General features: G+C 42.0%; 2 protein-coding genes across 2 annotated transcripts in view; one reads left to right on the top strand and one right to left on the bottom strand.

Moving 5' to 3' along the window:
* Window positions 1-1452: 1452 nt before the first annotated feature.
* On the top strand, window positions 1453-7601 carry LOC105387616. The gene is made up of 5 exons (XM_048627647.1): window positions 1453-2309; window positions 2490-2587; window positions 5587-5912; window positions 6118-6367; window positions 6855-7601. Exons 1-5 carry the CDS (start codon window positions 1641-1643, stop codon window positions 7258-7260), a joined length of 1749 nt encoding a protein of 582 aa, XP_048483604.1. The 5' UTR covers window positions 1453-1640; the 3' UTR covers window positions 7261-7601.
* Window positions 7602-7747: 146 nt separating this feature from the next.
* LOC105388445 overlaps window positions 7748-19705 on the bottom strand; it is a 71095-nt gene continuing 59137 nt past the window's right edge. Inside the window, exons 4-10 of the mRNA XM_048627648.1 lie at window positions 18136-18287; window positions 15622-15732; window positions 14179-14312; window positions 13397-13556; window positions 12234-12691; window positions 11827-12054; window positions 7748-11721 (exon numbers count right to left, since the gene is read on the bottom strand). Coding sequence (XP_048483605.1) covers window positions 9163-11721; window positions 11827-12054; window positions 12234-12691; window positions 13397-13556; window positions 14179-14312; window positions 15622-15732; window positions 18136-18287 — 3802 coding nt within the window. The 3' untranslated portion in view covers window positions 7748-9162. The remainder of the gene's footprint in view (window positions 11722-11826; window positions 12055-12233; window positions 12692-13396; window positions 13557-14178; window positions 14313-15621; window positions 15733-18135; window positions 18288-19705) is intronic.

The raw sequence follows: 19705 nt of genomic DNA, 5'->3' as shown, positions 1-19705 counted from the left end.
GTAGGGCAGGTACTCACTAAGCAGAAATAGTGATTAGGCCTCGGCCTTTTGTTCTTGATAGATTTTACACGTATGTTCTGTGTCTGTGACACCATGTATATAACCTGAAAGACAATGCAAAAATGCATAGGTAACCAAAATATGACCAAAATTAAAGTTTAGAAGGAAATGAAAATCGTTAAAAGGGAGCGTAGTTATGCCAGGAAAGGAGAGTCCTCGCCATCACTGCATCTACATCAAGGAACATAATACTCGTAAGTAGTTTAGTTCCTACTTTTGCCGCAAGTCATCAGTGGTGGCGCGGACTTTATTCATCGCCCGGCTCCTCAGAATAATACCAGTCTTTCACTATGCATTCATCGGCATCGGCACGTTCAGAGCCTCGTATTTGTTTTTAACGCTAATAATATTATTACATATTACAGTGAAACTATAAAGTCCTGAAATTAAATGAGGGCACTGCTATCTTTCATGTAGCAACCCTATATAGCGAAACATAACTGACTTTGATACTTAAATTTTGCCTGTTAACTTCCTACCTATTTATTTTAAAAACAACTTACCATCCACAAAAAAGCTCTTATACAAGCTAGAAGGTGTTAATATGAAGGCTAATAGTGAAACAAATAAATATTTATTTAGATAACGTTATTACAACTGTATAAAAAAACTGGATCTGTTGACGAAGGGCACACATAGTAAAGACATCAATTTCTCTTTTGGGACGGCCAGTTCTGTTTCTTCCAGGAGTTAGAAATATTCCATATTTTTAGCCCTCTTTGGCACGCTGGACCGATATAACTATAAAATAAAATAAAAAAATCTTTTTGAGTTACACAATGCCCCCCAAATACAACAAAAACATATATCTTCAAGTATCAAAATGTTAAGGTTTGACTCAACTGAAACCAGATGAAACCTACAATCAGTGGTATGTAAACAATGTTCGACTTGGGCTCTAAACCTAGGTTTATCGATAAATGAAGCGTTGGTACCAATAAAAAATGAGTTATTACAATTTGTACAATGCTACATACCCGTCATAGACGCTGTACGAGCGTAAACATCCTCCAAAATTCGACAAAATGTGTCCAGCTTGATGCTCCGCTAAACATTGTATTAAAACTCGATAAATAACTTCACTAGCTTGACTACGAATATTTTTCTTCATCTTCCTAATTGCAACCAAGCGTAAATTGTTGCTTTTATCTAGAATATCTAGATTATCCTTATAATTAAATAAGAAAATTCAAAAAAACAGCCAACCGCCTATTGACATAAACAATTGTTATGACTTTTATGTTTCTTTTCTAATGGTGCCAGGCTCCTGAAAATTTTAGTTCCTCAAACATTAATTTCAGGGCTTTATAGTTTCACTGTATGTACTAAGCCAAATGGTGTGGTAGCATTATAAATAAAAATATATGTATATAGGGTCTGTGGACCTGTTATTATGCTGCGCTTAGAATAATGGACTGTAGAATTTAATTTAAATAAGTCCTACATGAACGAACATTTTTTTATTGTCAAGTTGGTAGAAATGTCTAACTAAATGTCAAATGATTGTCAGTTGTAAACGTAAACAAAACAAACGCTTATAGATTTTATTTTAACAAAATTACAATAATTTTACGGTAAACATGTTGGGTACAAATGCTTCAGGACCATCGCGCAATTCCAGTGCCAATCGTGAATTACTTAACTTAGTACCAGCGTCTCTCGCCAACGAATGCACATGCTTCGTATTCCACGATCGCCACCCCTGTGTTTCCGAAAATATTGATATCACAGTGTGCACATCAAACTCGGAAGTAATCGAACTGTTTGAACGACAAACAGTGACATCAACCTACCTCAACTGCGTTTCTAGACCAACAGAGATCAAGATCCACAGAAATAGCGCCTGTGAACTGTTTTATATAATTTTGGCGGGAAGAGATCTGCTCTTCTTAAAGCGGCATCAGGACAAGCTGGAAGTCCTACACAAAGTTTCAGATGTGAACAAGTACTTCCTCGACGATACTCAGTGTAAAGTCTTTGTGTCTGATGATGCGGTGCCTACACTGTTCAATGAGGATTTTGAGTTGATTACAGAGAAGACAGAGGAGAGTAGTAGCATAGACAGTATGATAGACTTGCCGCTTCAGAAGGACTTGAATGTAAAGCTGTCTGCTGCGAGGTATGTGTCTGCGTTCAACGTGAAGTCACTGGTGGAGTACAGGAACCTGCGGCAGGCCGCTGCCTACTCCCTGTACCAAGATATACATCCAAATGCTGGCAGCTCCATCTTTACGGATAGCTGCAAATCTGTATGTAAATTTATATTTTTTATGATATGATAACAATGATGTATCATTTGGCTAGTTACCAATACAAACTTAATAAATTAAAGATTTTTCTTGAAATAGCCACATTGGTTTGACACTGCTTTTTTGACTTTCACAATTAAATTTTATTTTATAACTAATGAAAATTAATCTCTTTTTCAGATATCCAGTGCCTTGAAAATTCGCATTGAGCACCCGTGGGTCAAATTATGCAATGACTATGTGGTCATGTTGCTGAGCGTGTGTAATGAAAACCAAGTGTAAGTATTTTATTTTGTACCAAAACAAAGAAAATAATGTACATATCTATTTAATTTCAATAAACTGTTTGGTACATGGCACCCTATAAAATAAAGTCTATGAGAAGGGTCCTATCGTGGGAGTAGGGAATAACACAATCTCAGGGTAAAACACAATGTAAACTATATTGTCAAGGTTCTACAGACACGTAATAATGCAAGTGAGGTAATCTTATTGTAACACTACGTTGAAGGCGCAAACGAGCGTGGTGTAGCCGGGAATGAGTTAGCCGCGACTCACTGCGCGGGCTTCGCTGGCCGGTGGCGCGAGCGCGGGGTGCGCGCGGGTGAAGGGGAGGACGCGGGACGCGGTCTGCGCAGTAGAGCTGCGCAGGAAAACGGCGCGGCGGCATGGGACGCTAACCGTTTTCGGCGCGCGATTTGTTTTCGCGGGAAAACGGTTAGCAGTCTTGTTACATCCTCCCCCTCTAGTCCGAACTAAGCGCCCTCGCGTAGCAGCCCGGCCGCCCGGTTCGGAGTAGCATGGTGACAGCCCTGGTCCTCCCCCTAAACTGTTCGTCGTCCTCGAGAACACTGATGGTCGGACGGTGGGGTGGTCTGCGCAGGGGTTCTGCGCGCGCGGGGGTACTGCGCGCCGCGCGCTGCGTGCTGGTAGAAGGCACCGGGCGGGCCAGCTCTGCCTGACGAGGCGGGCGGCCGGGCTCCGTGTGCTCCCAGAAGGCACCGGGCGGGCCAGCTCTGCCTGACGAGGCGGGCGGCCGGGCTCCGTGTGCTCCCAGAAGGCACCGGGCGGGCCAGCTCTGCCTGACGAGGCGGGCGGCCGGGCTCCGTGTGCTCCCAGAAGGCACCGGGCGGGCCAGCTCTGCCTGACGAGGCGGGCGGCCGGGCTCCGTGTGCTCCCAGAAGGCACCGGGCGGGCCAGCTCTGCCTGACGAGGCGGGCGGCCGGGCTCCGTGTGCTCCCAGAAGGCACCGGGCGGGCCAGCTCTGCCTGACGAGGCGGGCGGCCGGGCTCCGTGTGCTCCCAGAAGGCACCGGGCGGGCCAGCTCTGCCTGACGAGGCGGGCGGCCGGGCTCCGTGTGCTCCCAGAAGGCACCGGGCGGGCCAGCTCTGCCTGACGAGGCGGGCGGCCGGGCTCCGTGTGCTCCCAGAAGGCACCGGGCGGGCCAGCTCTGCCTGACGAGGCGGGCGGCCGGGCTCCGTGTGCTGGTAGGGGAGGCGGCGGGAGCGCGCGCCGCGGGCACGCTGGGCGCGCCGGGGCGGGTCATCACCGTCCTCTCCATGAAGACAGAGAGCTGCGCCGCCGTTACGCAGGCGAACGCGTCGAGTATAGCGGCGGAAGCGGCGGAATATGCGCGCCGCGGGGGCTGCACGCCGCTTACTCGTATGGCGCGTGGCGGGCGCGTCGTGCGTGGCAGGGGAGGCGGCGGGAGCGCGCGCCGCGGGCACACTGGGCGCGCCGGGGCGGGTTATCACCATCCTCTGCATAAAGACGCGGTTGGTCTTGGCGGCCTTGGCGACGGTGTCCAGCAGCACGCAGGCGAACGCGTCGAGTGTAGCGGCGGAAGCGGCGGAATATGCGCGCCGCGGGGGCTGCACGCCGCTTACTCGTATGGCGCGTCGTGCGTGGCGGGCGCGTCGTGCGTGGCAGGGGAGGCGGCGGGAGCGCGCGCCGCGGGCACACTGGGCGCGCCGGGGCGGGTCATCACCATCCTCTGCATAAAGACGCGGTTGGTCTTGGCGGCCTTGGCGACGGTGTCCAGCAGCACGCAGGCGAACGCGTCGAGTGTAGCGGCGGAAGCGGCGGAATATGCGCGCCGCGGGGGGGCTGCGCGCCGCGTACTCGTATAGCGCGTCGTGCGTGGCGGGCGCATCAGGCGCGGCGGGGGAGGCGGCGGGAGCGCGCGCCGCGGGCACGCTGGGCGCGCCGGGGCGGGTCATCACCTTCCTCTCGCCGGTGCAGCTGCGGTCGTCATCGTCGTCAAGGCCGGTAGTCGTAGGACGCGTAGGGCGGGCCAGCCAAGTCAGCCGAGGCAGGGCGGCCGCGCGCAGCATCCTCGTAGGACGCGTAGGGCGGGCCAGCCGAGACAGCCGAGGCAGGGCGGCCGCGCGCAGCGTGCTCGTGCGACGCGCCGGGCGTGGCGGGGGGGGCGCGTACCGCAGGGGACCCGCGTGCCGCGTTCTGCTCGTGCGCGTGGGGCGCGCCGGGCGCGGCGGGGAGGTCGCTCGCTGCGGTAGGGACAACCGCCACGTGCTCGGCGGGCGCGCCGCCGCCTGGGCGGGGCATTACCGTGGTCTCGCCGGCGGTGCCGCTGCTGTCGTCTTCGTCGAGGTCACGAAGCTTCGCTCTTCCTTTTCCGCTGGCATATTGTTTCTTGCAATAACAGTTCGCACTCACAATTACAGTTTCGTGTCTCCACTAGTTGGGCGCCACTATGAGGAGACTATGCACAACAGTGGGAGACTATGAGAACACTATGCACTATTATAATAGGTAAATTAGGTAAGCGTGGTAGTCTTTTGCGTAAAAACGAATTTCCGAAGCGGCACAAGAGCGAGCGTGAAGTAGCCGGGAACGAGTTAGCCGCGACGGTGCGCGGGGTGCGCGCGGGTGAAGGTGAGGACGCGGGACGCGGTCTGCGCAGTAGAGCTGCGCAGGAAAACGGCGCGGCGGCATGGGACGCTAACCGTTTTCGGCGCGCGATTTGTTTTCGCGGGAAAACGGTTAGCAGTCTTGTTACAAGTCTCCTTTCTGCAAAATACTGTGTTTTTTCAGTGTAAATGTTATTTTTCTTCATGTGGCATTGCCGTGGGACATTCTGTATATTATGTGTAACCATGAGTAGTAGGATAAAAGGTTACCTGTGTCATGTTTACTATGTTTCATAAAATACTTTTTGATTTCATAAAATATTATGAAAAAAATTGTTTTACAGATCATCTAGGTTACTATTGTTATTAATTTGAGAAGCTAACTATATTTCTTCCCTATTTTTCAGAGCATTAGAAGAAATACAAGTCCTGATACATGGTAACAAAACCAAGTCAGTCCCATACACCACAAAACTATTCCAAAGTATAGAGGCAGTACCATACTGGAAGGAAATTCAAACACAAAGCATACCAAAAAACATCTTGTCCAAAATAGCTGTCCTTATAAATGTTAGAGATATTGCACTGGATACTATTAACAAGTTTACTTTCAATGGTATAGTCATGTATAAAATGAATGGCAAAGCAAAGTTGCTGCCATTCGAGCAAGTTACAGTCTCATATGTGAACTCCTCTTGGGAAATATGTGATGTTTTAGCCAGTAAAAAACTTGGTAAGTTAAAGCTTTTATTTTGTAGTTTAGAAATTCAGTCACCTTATAGTGCTAAATGGTGCTAGAGTCATCATCATCAAAGTATATGATGATGACTAAGTACCGATCACAACCAACAGATGGCACTGAAAGCGCAAGAAACATATACCATCTTTGCATCTCCATATTATAAATACATATTCTTATAATAATTTTCCTGTTTCAGATACAAACGATATTTTAGCTATAGTAGCAACATCGCAAAAAACAAATGTGATCTTCACCCCCATACCAAATGATGAAGAGCCAACGAACCTGCACGAGGCTCTGTGCAACAAGTTGCGAATGACCATAGTCACTAATGAGATCTTTGTGCAACAGATGGCGCTGTTAAGTGTTATAAAAGGCGTCATGATAGTCTTCCATGAGGGATGTGTAAGCAGAAACGAAAGTGTGAGAGCTTCTATTCATGCAAGGTAACTTTTTATTGTATTTTCTGTGGGAATCGGTTTTTGCACGTGTATTGGGCAGACCGGTATTGATCTTCCTAGTAGACACTTGTCCTTTGGCATAATCTTACCCCCTTATTCATAGAAAAGTTACAAGACGTTTTAACTAATAAACTGTTTTGTCCCTCTCTGTCAAAGAACAAATTGATCTTTGTCGGAGAGGGACAAAACAGTTTATTAGTTAAAACGTTATGTAACTTCTCTATGAATAAGGGGGTTAGTCAATAAATTTGGGTTTAAATAATAAAATCTTTTTTTTTTAAACATCTCTTATACCCCCCCTGTAAATTTTGTTTTAGGTTTCACTGCTTCTTTCATTATGAAAACGTTCTTCGTTATGAAAATCTACACTAAGCCCTCTGATAAGACTAACTTTTTAGAAATAGAAATAGAATAGAAATAGAAAAACTTTATTTGACACAAAAACAACATTATCTACTATTTGTTTTTCCAGAGACAACAGCCAGCTCTTCACAGTAATCCAACTAATAGACGAGGCTTTACCAGGAAGAATAGTGACCACGACACCCAAGCATATCATCACTCCAATAGGGTGCCACACTTCGCAAATACACAGCAAAAACCATCACAAAACGAACAATATTGAGCCTTACGCGAGATCTTTGCTCGAGCAGTTGTCGTTACTATTAGAATACTATGACAGCTGTATGATGAAAATGAATGAGAGTCAAAAAGAAGAAGTGAGGAGCAGGATTGGTACTGATATTGATGTGTTTGCTCACGGTGTCTCGAAGTATTTGGATTTGAAGAAGAGGGTGATAGAAGCGGCTTCAAAAGGAATTTTGATGATGAACAACCAAGAGCAAAGGGATATCATGGACTCTGAAGTATCTATCTAAGATGGTCTCTGCAGACAATGGAGTTTGCTTGAGTCAGCAGATGGCCTACAAGGTATGGATCAATCAATCATTTCCTTGTCTTTAGTTCTGTGATAATAATATACAAAAAATCGATAGACTGTTAGCATTTATGTCACTTATTTAGGAAGTATTAAGTACGTAGGTATTTTGAATAAAACAAAAGTTGAATTTAAAATTTTAATGTTTCAAAACAGCACACAAATGTTGTTCTCATAAAATTTTATACAATTTTAAATAAATTATATAATTCATTACAAAAGAACTAGTCATATAAGAATAAATAGATTTTTTTTAAATAAACTGCATGTCATGGTTAAAAATGTCTTTTGTTAACATATTGCCTACAATACCTTAAATATAAACAATCATAATATAAAAAACAGCATACTTAGTCGCTCCTACACTTAGAAAATACTAACACACATTAACACTTCATAATCTTTTATATAAGATCTTGAGCTCCCAATAAACATGGAATAAACCTATTGATCTACTTATCTTTCTAGTTGCGCTTTGCGCATTAATCTATATTTTTATATTTACAATCATAATTGTGAGATGAAACTTATGTATAAATTGAGTAAATTCATGATAATAAACCCGGGAAGCCCGTAAGTATAATTGAGCACCAAATTATCAGCACCTTTTATGTATTACCATAAACTAAATTACTAATACCTATGAGTTAATAATAATTATACCTGCGTATAGGCGTACCATCTACAAATAAATAAATCTACTCTGTACATTAATAAAATTATATAAAAAGTACCAGAACCATAAAAAACCCAGAATGTTGGTAATAGCCAATCCATACGAAAATATTGAACAAAACAAAAACCAATAGCATTTTCCTGATTTTAAATCTATATGTTATTATTATTTCCTGTAAATAATACCGAATTACTTATGTCCAATCCAATTCCTTTTTACGATTAAAATGTCAAACGAATTGAGAACTTCCTCCTTTTTTCGAAGTCGGTTAAAACATAATTTATTCTAAAGTCAATCTTCAAGACTAATAATAGTTGAAAGGAAAGGTATAAGTTCATTGTATCTAATACCTATATTCTTCACATTTTGCATGGTACGTAGTGCCATAAGCTGCCGTGGCGCTAGTGGTTGGTATTATATCTACGGAATAGCGTAGCAGGATTGCCATTACCAACACATGAAGCCTAACGACTTAAACCTTGTTGCTCTCACAGAAAGGGACATGTGGAGTCCCTTTCTGGAGCAAACAGTCACAGGTACTGGGTAGCTTTGCTGCCCGACTCTAAACTTTACTAACCCTATGGAAGATCAGGATTTCATTGCGAACGAGCGCTATATTGCGTTGTTCTCGCTTACATATTATTATTATGATACTAAGTAACGTTAGAATTAAGAGGTTTACTCCGGAGAATGAGGAATAAGTCTTGGCTACAGACATAGCTTTATCAGGATTTGGACTATAGTGGTGTTGGCCTTCAGTTCTTGGTTGTCATCATATAGATTTGTTAGGCATATAAGTATATTATCAGTATAATAATTATCACACACCACTAGATTTTGTTCTTGGATTTATTATTGGTAGCCATGGTCTATAAACAAGTCTTTTTCCCCATCTCCTGCATACTATGTAACTAACTAATCTATTTATTGCATTGCACATCCGGCCTTTATAATCTATTACCTTTATTAGGGGTATTCGTTTACAAGCTACTTGGTTATAAAACTTACGAGTTACCATCTATGTTAATGTGATGTCTATTTATTGCACAATATTATTGCACTTCATTTTATTATTGCACCAAACTAGGTATATAAAAATCTTTAACCTATTTGGAACTTCAAATTTAAATGCGAACTTATGTATTAAATTAAATTATAAAAATACAACTATGATGATTGCTTCATATGATATTTTCTAGAACTATTGCTAAGTGCGCGATTACTGCGGTTAGAATAATTGTCACTTTCACTACTCCGCAGTTTCCTAAAACTACCGAAGAAAACTGAATGCGTTTCAACGCTTTCAGCTCCCGACTCACTCCTGGCTTCGTGTTCAGAATCGTCACTTTCACTACAACTCACTAATTTTGGCACTACAATCCTCCTTTGCACTTGCCTAGAACTGGCCGAATCACTACTTAGGTACCCTGAATCATCTACCGTCGACCCCTTGCGTCTCCGAAACTTTACTTTAGGTTGATCATCTTTGCATTTGACGAAAGTGTTCGTGTTAATTCCTGCGAAACTCTTGCTATTTCTTAGTCTACTGGATGTCCTGCACAAGTCAACTATTGGTCCTGTTTTCCCGTGTGAACAGTTGTGTATATTTTGTATATTTTCGTAGTCCGAGGGCAGAGATGAGACAGAAGCTCTCGTTGGACGGCACGCGGGTCCAACTTGGGTTATGTAATGAATTGAATTTGGTCTGGTGGTAAATGGATCGTGATCAATTGTCGTATTGTTCATAAATATTCTCGGACTGAGGCTTCTGCCGCTCAAGTTTTTTGAATGTTCTATTGTTATGTCTTCTACTCTTCTCGGTGGGAATGGTGGATGCTCGTAAATGGGAAGTTCTTCGGTGGGTGGTAGAGGGGGCAGAATGTCTGGTCGTACTAAATTCTTCATCTCTTTTATAGTCGGTGGAGTGCACTGACGTTGCCGCTTCGAATGCCTGAGTTCTAAAGACAATATTCTACCCTCTTCTGTGTTCCAATCAGGGGTGGTGTCGTCCCATGTTTCGTTACAGTCTAAGCTCTTTGATCTGCTAAATGTGTCAGTGGATATTGTGGGCCGGTCCTGCGGTTTGCCAGCCTCATAAATGTGCCGGAGACTGTTGAATTTTGTGCTGTTCGGGTTGGGCTTCTTAAATGTGCCACTGCTTCTTAATTGTATTCTGTGGCTATTTGATTTAGTTTCTTCAGCGTTAAGTTTCTCAATTAAATGTCTCCTACTGATTTGGGTTGTGTCAAAGAGTTCTTTCTGCTTTTGGCATTTCCTATCTAAAGTGTCCGGCTCAAAACCGTCCGACTCATGTATTTTGATATAATTTTCAGGTGGATCCTTCAACTCTATTGTAAGACAACCAGCTACTTCTTCAATGTTGTTTGTGTTTGTTGCATTGAACTTTCTACTCCCCAATGAACTTTCCGAGCCACTTGGAGATGTTGGCGTGCTTCCGAAGTTGTAATTATTATTAACGTAAACTTCGCTGACTAAACTATAATCTTTATTGTCATTTCCATTTATATTGGTTGTATCATTTTGAGTTTCGTTACTATTTTGATTAATAATTTCATAATTATCGTTATTTGTTTTGCTTACTTCTTTAAAAGGTGAAGGCGTATTTCTGATACTCCCTTTATAAATAGCATTCATCATTGTTAATTCTTCTTCTAACGGTAGTGCGTTGCTTAAGCTAGGACTTGCTTGAGAGGAAGCTATATCAGTGTAGTCTGTTGGTGTGGATACCCCTTTTTTGTGCGACATTCTTTCTAAACTATCAGTCTCATAGTCTCCTGGAGGACTGGCAGAACTTTTCCTGGTCAGATTATTAGGAGTGGCATTACGTGGAATGTGTTTATAAAATCTTTCTTCATCAGAACTACTTTGATTGTATCCTTTCGTATGGTCTAGAGCGATTGCTTCATTAACCATATCGGGCAAAACGCCTTTGCCTGAATATATCATTTGGCTTCTTAGATTGGACATTGATTGTCTTCGAGCGCTGCCTGGCCGGTGATTATTGAGACCAATAGGCCGAATATCGTCCACACGGGATATAGTTTGTCCATAATAGTTCCTATGTTGACATTCAAAGCTTTCAAAATCAGGCAGAGGCAAGTTGTAATTTCTTAGCGGTGGTTCAGATCTCACCGATAATGTAGATTTAGACTTTTTAGGAGGATGTAGGCTTTCCGAAAATCGTAGCTGATCTTTTAGTCCAGAGAAACTGTTCTGTTTCATTAATTTGTTTTTGTGATTAGATGGTAGAGACTGTAGGGAATTGACTAAGCTGGAATTCTGGCTCGTATTAGACATGGTATCATTAAATTGTGTTTGTTGTTTAACAGTAGGAATGTTTTCTAGCCACTGGCGTATGCTGTTCTGTTTATCACCCCTACTATGATTGCATGTGGAGCAGGCCGGCACATTGTATTTCATGAAATTCTGTATGCTGTTGCTGTCCTCAGATCTGCATCCAGGACACCCTACACATGGGGTTGACTTCTTTCGACTACTTTCACGTTTCAGACTGACAACACTCCCACTTCTCTGGCTACCTAATCCTTGATAGATGTCGATACTATTTCCATTCGACGGATATGTTTCCTCCTCTGGTATTTCATTAAGAACGGGTTGAAATCGTTTAGCTTCCATCTTGTGCTTGGCTATTGCTATTACTTCACGTATTTTCACAAGGAATTCTAAAGCTGCTTGTGGCGGTTCCTGAAAAATACAAATTAGCATTTCAATTCCACTTCCTCTATGGCCCATGCTATTTACATCAACTAAATTTTGACTAAAAACAAGTTTATTTGTTTTGATACTTACAGCCATGAGATGTGGTTCAAAGTACGCAGGATTGAAGTAGAGTTTCCGCCGTGTCTGTCCGACTGGTCGAGCGATGTCTCGGTCCTCGGTAGTCTCCACGATGGACACGTGCTCGTCGGGTAGTCGTTCGATGCTCGACTCGTCTCGGTGAGCCGCTTCGCATGAGTTCTCTTCGCGCAACTTGACCTCTCTGCTTTGAGGGTGCACCAAAACAGATGTAGTTTGATTCTGGAAATTCAAATATAATATATTATCGTTATCGTCGCTAATTCGCTATATGTATTGCGAAAAGTAATTATATATCTCGAAATTTGCATTTAATACAGTATAAAATTGCTGGTCTATAATAAGTCTTAAGAATAATATTTATGACATAAAACTACAAACTGTGAAAGTGAAGAGCTTACAGTGAATCTGCCATCATCGCTTCGAGTGCTGCTATCAGGAAAATCTTCCGAATCTGAAATATTACTGCCAGAATCACTTGGGAAACTTTTTATTTCATGATACTGCCTTCCAATAGCAAGCAACGGATTCTTCTTGACAACGCCGATGCCATTATCTTCTCCCATCGCGTTGGCAATTGTTTTAACGTGTTCATTATTGATGCGAATTATATCATGTTCCGTTATGGATGTTCCGTCTTTTTTCTTTAAACCTTTAATTCTTTTCACGCTACTGCTGTCTTCTGACGCGGTTTTGCGGCGTTTCTTCATGTGAAGGTATAGGAATACTGAGGCTACGTAGATGAGGCCGAGAATTAGGGAGCTGATGCCTATGGCTACGTATTCGCTGACTGTGAGGCCCGATGAAGCGGTCATTTCGGATGTGTGCGCATTTGGGGCAAACTGGACTTCTGTGACATCTGGAAAACAGGAAATAAATATCTTCAGTATGTAAGATCTGATTGTTGATCTGGGTTGAAAGATTTCTGGCTTATCACTGACTTGTAAATGGAGATGAGAGAGAACAGGTATGGGTAGGGATGTATTGTTGCAGTACCCTATCTTAAATTTGACGTCTACGCAGGGGCCGCCAGGCTAGTAGCTACACGAGCTAACCGGTAGTCAGATCCCTTAGTCTCTGAATATCAGGTCCAGATGGATGACTTATATTATACAGCAAGGGCATTCTTTCCCGAATAAATATACCTACTAGAAATTTGGCGAACTCCCATGCTTTAATACGATAGGGCGGTGTTTAGATCAGCAACGCTCCTAAATATGGTTTTCATGGAATCAAGAGCCTCTCTAGTCTAGTCTTGCTAGTTTTTCTATCCACTAACGATGTTCATTTGCCGTCTACACCCACTTACTGGCGAGGCTGCGCGCCGGCGTGCCCTCCAGATGGATGGACTGATAGCTACACCAAGTGGACTCTTTCTTATACTAGAGTATATTGCGCTCTATACCCACTCTTACGCCTCACACTACACCCACTTACTGGCGAGCATGCGCGGCGGCGTCCCCTGTAGATGGATGGACTGATACAGCAAGGGGACTCTTTCTCATGCTAGAGTTTTATGCGATGCCTCTATTGCGCTCTATACCCGCTCTCCCGCCCCACTCACTGGCTCCGCTGCGCGGCGGGCTCCCCTGCAGGCGGAAGGCGACGCACGGCGTGAACACGGCGCGCAGGTCGAGCGTGGCCGCCGCCACGTCGCGGCACAGCAGCCGCACCACCACCGCGCGCCCCGACATGCGCATGCGCAACTCGTCTTCGCCGCTCCACTGGAATTAAGAGTTATATCTTTGTTACACCCCATTAATTAGCCATACATCTCAACCCTGCATTCCCTAAGGCTTGGAGAGCCGAGCGTAGCGAGGCAATCCTAACCTTACCGGCATTTTCTAAACCCTAAAGAACCGAGCCGAAAATGCCGGTAGGGTTAGTATTGCCTCGCTGCGCTAGGTTCTCTAGGCTTTAGGATTGCAGGATTGAGATGTAAGGCATCACTTTGCTCGGCTATTTACGGTTTAGGAAATGCAGTTTAGGTTTTTATTGCCTCGCTTCGCTCGTCTATCTACAGAGTGATGCAAAAGTGGTATAGAAAGTAAGGAGTGACCCAGAAAGTCTTTCTGAGCGACTTATTTTTTAAATTTTCATGAACCGAATCTTCATTTAATTAATATTATAAGTAAACAATTTTGTAGTCAAAGTTTATGATGCCAAGTAGGTACAAAACTTACCTAAACTAATATTAGTTTACCAATAAATACTTATTCATCTAAAATTTTAACTTCGTATTCACGTCAATATACGACGGTTGTGTCCAAGTGGCACAAACAACCACACTCATTTTTTATGATGCGAGTTGCGACCTTACAGTGAACCTTTCAAGTAGGTACTGACCTGCAGAAAAGTCCTCCCCTCATCCCGGAACAGGCTGAAGGGCACGTCGGCGTCGAGCGAGCTGCGCAGGTCCACGAACCCCTTGCGAGTCAGGAACTGCGCGCCCGACACCGCGCATATCGGCGTCTGCACACCTGTAGCACACATAAATCACTAAGGGAATACGCGACACATAACTGACACAACTCACAAATTTACGCTCGTCTGGCCTCATCCTAAAGATGAGTATACTAATAGGTATATAACATTTTCTCGAGCATTTCTGTGTAATGTAACTTTCTTACGAATGGCACAATACAGGCAAAAGCATCATTAAAAGTTCGTAAAGGATGATACACTAGAATATATCAAAGAGCGGCTCGTGGTTCTGGTACAAGTACATTGTTATATGCATGTAGTCATAGATTATACTATAATGTAAAGCCATATGCAATAACAGAAAAATTAGAAATAGACAGCCAATTACAAGTTTCCTGTATGAAATTCAATGAAACAAAATTAATTATTACCTTCTCACAAAAATTCCCATATTTTTTTACTTATAAATGAAAATTTAATATGTATAATTGCTTTAGAGAGAGCTTAGGTACTACCATGGCGGACATTGACTAAAATAACTTGCACGCTACAGAATGCATATTTATCACGAATTTTATCGTAGAAATTAGGTATTATTTTATTATTATAGCTATAGGTATGCTAATAGGGACCGATCTGTTGTACAATTGCTTATAACTAATTGGAGTATAATAATTGCCCTACGTATTTTAACTTGATTAGTTGCAAGTAATAGTCGATAAATAAGGCATATACAATGCTGTATAGCTGTATAAGCTTGCAATTGTATACAGGGTGTTGCAAAAAGGGTATACTAAGCCGAAACCTACATGTGTAGCATGGTATATCTAAGCCTGAAACTGAAATCAGAATTTGAAAATTCGCGAAAAAAAAAAATGATTTTCCATAGAAACTTTGTTGGTCACGTGACTTTTTACTATGGAAAATTAATTTTTTTTTTCGCGATTTTCCAAATTCTGATTTCAGTTTCGGGCTTAGATATACCATGCTGCACATGTAGGTTTCGGCTTAGTATACCAATTTTGCAACACCCTGTATAATAATTAAGTAACTAACTGTATACTTTTATAAAAGTGTCAGCATACGTTTGATTTCACCGCTATCATTGAACTTATTTTGTGGGACACAAACAAGATATAAAGTTACATTTTTAATAAGCTTATGTAAACTCAGAGAATTTCTCTGTTGTTTAATGTAGATCGAAACTTAAATTCTCGGTTGCACATTTAAATTTGAAAAGGGGATTCTCAATAATTGGATTCCGTTTATGATTCGACTGAGTGCACAGGTGATGTTGTTTTTGCTCTAATTTAAAGTCATTACAACGATATTAAATAAGTAAGTCATGTGAGAATAATAGTTCACCTTGAAAGGTTATTTCTCTAGACGGATGGATGATCTGGCCCTTCAGTGGTAGAAAGACGAAGGGAATCCTCTGCACACCGACTCCTGTGCCGAAAGTAGCCAAAGAACATTCTGGAAATAATCAAAAACAATTTGTTAACACATTAAAGCTCTTAAGCATCCATAAGTTCAGCTTAGATCAACAATTCAAGATTGTAAAAGCAATAATAAAGGATAAAGCGGACACTTTAAAAACCTTTCCGGGTAATAAATTAAAAAAAATGTCGATGCAACTTTTTCCTGCCCCATGCGTAAGGCTCTTGGGTGTAGTACCTAAAACGGTGCGATGTCGTTATAAAAACCGATCATGTCAAAAAACGGCTACTTTATTGAACGGTGTTCATATTTTTCCAGATATAGATATTTGGTGTTATTTTCGCAAACATCCGAGATCGTCTCATTTTTCGAGAAAAGTTTCGTAACGATTATTGTTTCACACTTCGATTCTGGCGATCATTTGACAAAATCGAATACGCTGAGGACGGCCACAAATTAGTTATGATGATAAAAAGACATAAGCAGAGTCCGAGTCCGTTGAATTAAACTGCTGTACGGTTGTCAGAGCTGTTGCGATTTGTTTTAAATTTACATAGAGAGAGGAGTGTGTTGATTCGAACAAGACAATTTGAAGGTTTACACGTATGTTTTGGTTCTGTGTGTAGATGTTAGGAGCTGGGAACACGTTGTAAATACTGGCTGCCCGTAGACGGTAGGTAGAGAGAACATGTATCATCGCTGAACAGAGCGCGGTAGGGAGCCACAGACTCTCGTTCTACTAAGCTGATACACCTAAATAGGTATATATGGTGGCTTGGAACTTTAGAAATTAGACGTGTTTTGATTAACTTTGTACTTACTAATTTGTAATTCGCAAAAAATCAAGTAGGTATATGTTTACTCCTCTTGTATCCTATTCCTTGCGGAGGTGTTTATTCTCTGCAGTTGGTTCACTCTAATGACACCGTTGTGCACGGCCTTCTACTCAAATATAGTTACCGTATATTTTGAGGGTCCTTCTATGGTATTTCTTCGTGAATGGTTATTGGTATTATTGTTAGTGTTAACAAATCTCTTCATTGTAAGAATGTGGATAGTTACGTCATTGAATAATAAGACAGTATCACAAGAGTAATAAAGATCTAATCACTGTGATGGCTGTACATTTTTATTAAGACCTGTAGCATTTCTGCATCGTTTATCTCAAAATCAATTATGGAAAACAAATTCAGGTGTTGACGATGCCCGGTGTTCAAACCGAAAATACCCATTACAAGATCCGAGATAAAATAACTTCCTAAATTCGATCACATAAAAAAAGTATTCTCGATAATGAAATCGACCACCAAACGATTGGGCAACTAATTGAGACGAACAATTTAATGTCGAGGGAAATATTATGTGGATCGACTTTCGCTCGAGATTTCTTCTCGGCTAGTTTAATTCCTGAGTGATACTTGGGCGTTGATGTGTAATGGGCAGTTGTAAATCAAATTAACGAAATGTGTGAGCGCAGCACGAGAGGTGGATCTAGTTATGGATATCATGTTTGTAGAAACATTCATTATAAATGATTGTCGGAATGTATACCAAATTACTTAAACATGGTATGACACGCTAACCAGAAGTAGAAGTTAGTTGAGTAAGACTAAAAGGTAAGAACTGAACCTTTATAGGATCACTTTGTTGTCCGTTTGTCTGTCGTCTACCTTTTATCTCGGGAACCCGTGAAGATATCGAGTTGAAAATTTAAGCATAAGTATAGTACCCTAAATACCTACATAATTCTACTATTGTAGTCAATTTTGTTTAAAATATATACATACTATTCCTGTAATGAAAATACGTTCTACTATTTCCGACAAAGGCATATCACTAGCTAAATCACTATATAAGCATAACTTGTATCTAAAAGTTTTGATTTGATTTTAATTACTATCGCGCTGCTACTAATATTTTAAAGCTTACATATTCTCAAAGCCAGAGGTGGTTCTGTATTGACGCCTATTTTCCAATTTAATTTACCACGGTCTCTTGTCGATTATTATAGATTAAGTGTAACTTTTGATTTACGAGCTCACTTAGAGAAGCTTAGAGATGAAATCGTAAAACTGGCATAAAAAAACTGATGTCTAGTATTTCTTTCGATTGGTTCCGAGCCATTACGATTTTGCCTGTCTTTATTTGCTTCTCTGTAAAAACAAGATGTTCAAAGTCAAGATGAATGTCCGCGAATGCTGCTGCAAGATGTGTTGGTTTTAAGATACATATTTTTATGTTTTTTTTAAATAATAGTGTAGCTCTTATGTTTGTGAATGGCTCGTGACTATTCTTGTTATTATCGTTATAATCACTATTAATCTACAAACGCCCACTCCCGGGAGGGCAAGGTGTCTATCGACCTTGACCATGCTGAACTCAAAACATGCAGTTCAAATTTAAAACCTATCTCAATAATTAAGGTTACAAAAAGCTCACCAGGTAGATCGTCGACACACAGCTCCCGGTCTTCCCTGAAGAGCGGCGCGCGCTGCGGGCATGCGCAGGCGCACTCTGCCCCTGCGGCCCCCGCGGCCCCCGTGACCCCCGCGCGTCCCGCTCCGTGCTCTGCGCATTCTGCCGCCTCGCAACTCCCACCTGAGGAGCAGATTAGGTACTTACTTGAAATAAGAAAAGGCATCAGGGAGTTTACACGCAAAAAGCTAGCAACCAGAGCTGATCTGTCATCCTCGGCCGAGCACTTCATTGGTCGAGGATTGACTGAGGATACTGTCTCGCCATTCTACTCGGTAGGTGTAACAATTTAAGGGTACCAGTGGTTGACGGCCGACGCGGCGGGCGGCCCCCAGTATCATTTAATTTGTGCTGAAACAGCGCCGGTAAACATGGATAAAGTTACACAGACCGAATTAGGCTTGTTTTTTGTTTTGAACAAAATCTTCCTTGTTCGTGCTCTTCCATACAAAAGAGAGGACATCAATGTCATAAACAAAGCAACAAACAATAATAGGCACTCAAGTACTCAAAAAACTATGTTTCGTGATTGTTCAATAGACCGACTGGACGGAGTGTCAACACTACCTCTATAGTGTTAGCTTAAAAATTTCAAACACATCTGCTTTATAAAAACAATGAAACCGGTATTAAACAACGGATAGTTGATATCTATTGTTTTTGTTAAATTGAGTGTGGACACGACGATTAAAACGTGCTTTGTATGGTTCCAGGTCAACATGAAATCTCAAAGACGTTCTGTAGACCACGGTCAATATTAGCAAAAACTTTGCAGTTTATTGAACTTAGGTGTTTTCATCACTGTTCGGTACTAGAAGATTCTTAAGTTCGTTTTTTTTTTCACTAGTCTACCATTTTTCCTACTGCTCTGCAAAAGCTTAATTAGTTCACTTTTGCACTACATGTTCCTGCGCAATAACAGGTAATCAAGCAATTTTTTCATATGGTAGAAAATGTTTTTAGCATTAAGTCCACCCTTTGTACACTTATTTATATATTTGTGCAACAAATAATGGTTTTAATGCAAGTAGACCTTACGTTATGTTCTATCAATATCTGGCTTCACGACTGACTGGTTAAGTGGCGCGAGTGTGGCCAGTATTATGTAGCAGATGGATCATAATCCATCCTCGTGGGCAGTGCATCTATCATTTGTTGCCAATATTGACAGCCGTTATCCAGCGATTGCCATCTAAAGATCCTTATCTGCCGGCTAATGCATCTAATTTTAACATGATTTAATTGTGTGGAAGAGATCTTGCATCGTTGCGGCAGAATGCAGGCTGAATTACTGTTTGTTCGGCCCTTTGATACAGTTTATTCACTGGGTTACAGTTTGGTTTACAATTAATGTTTTAGATTCTTAAAGAAACATAAATCGGAATTGTGATCAGTAGGTACGAGGCTGCGTAATTTTTTGAGATAATTTAATTAGCATGCCATTTTCCTGCTGAATAAGTAATAACACTACATAAGTAGGTACATCTACTGACTCGCGCTAGTCTGATAGACCAATCCTTTCACTACGGTGACA

The sequence above is a fragment of the Plutella xylostella genome, chromosome 19, assembly GCF_932276165.1.
Source record: "Plutella xylostella chromosome 19, ilPluXylo3.1, whole genome shotgun sequence".
Classification (NCBI taxonomy): Eukaryota; Metazoa; Arthropoda; class Insecta; order Lepidoptera; family Plutellidae; genus Plutella; species Plutella xylostella.
This window is presented reverse-complemented; position numbering and strand designations above follow the sequence as displayed.

Bases quoted from the DNA above. Each gene is read 5' to 3' on its own strand.
- LOC105387616 (XM_048627647.1), top strand. From the start codon at position 1,641: ATGTTGGGTACAAATGCTTCAGGACCATCGCGCAATTCCAGTGCCAAT. The intron at 2,310-2,489 runs GTATGTAAATTT...TCTCTTTTTCAG, and splicing joins TTACGGATAGCTGCAAATCT to ATATCCAGTGCCTTGAAAAT. The intron at 2,588-5,586 runs GTAAGTATTTTA...CCTATTTTTCAG, and splicing joins GTGTGTAATGAAAACCAAGT to AGCATTAGAAGAAATACAAG.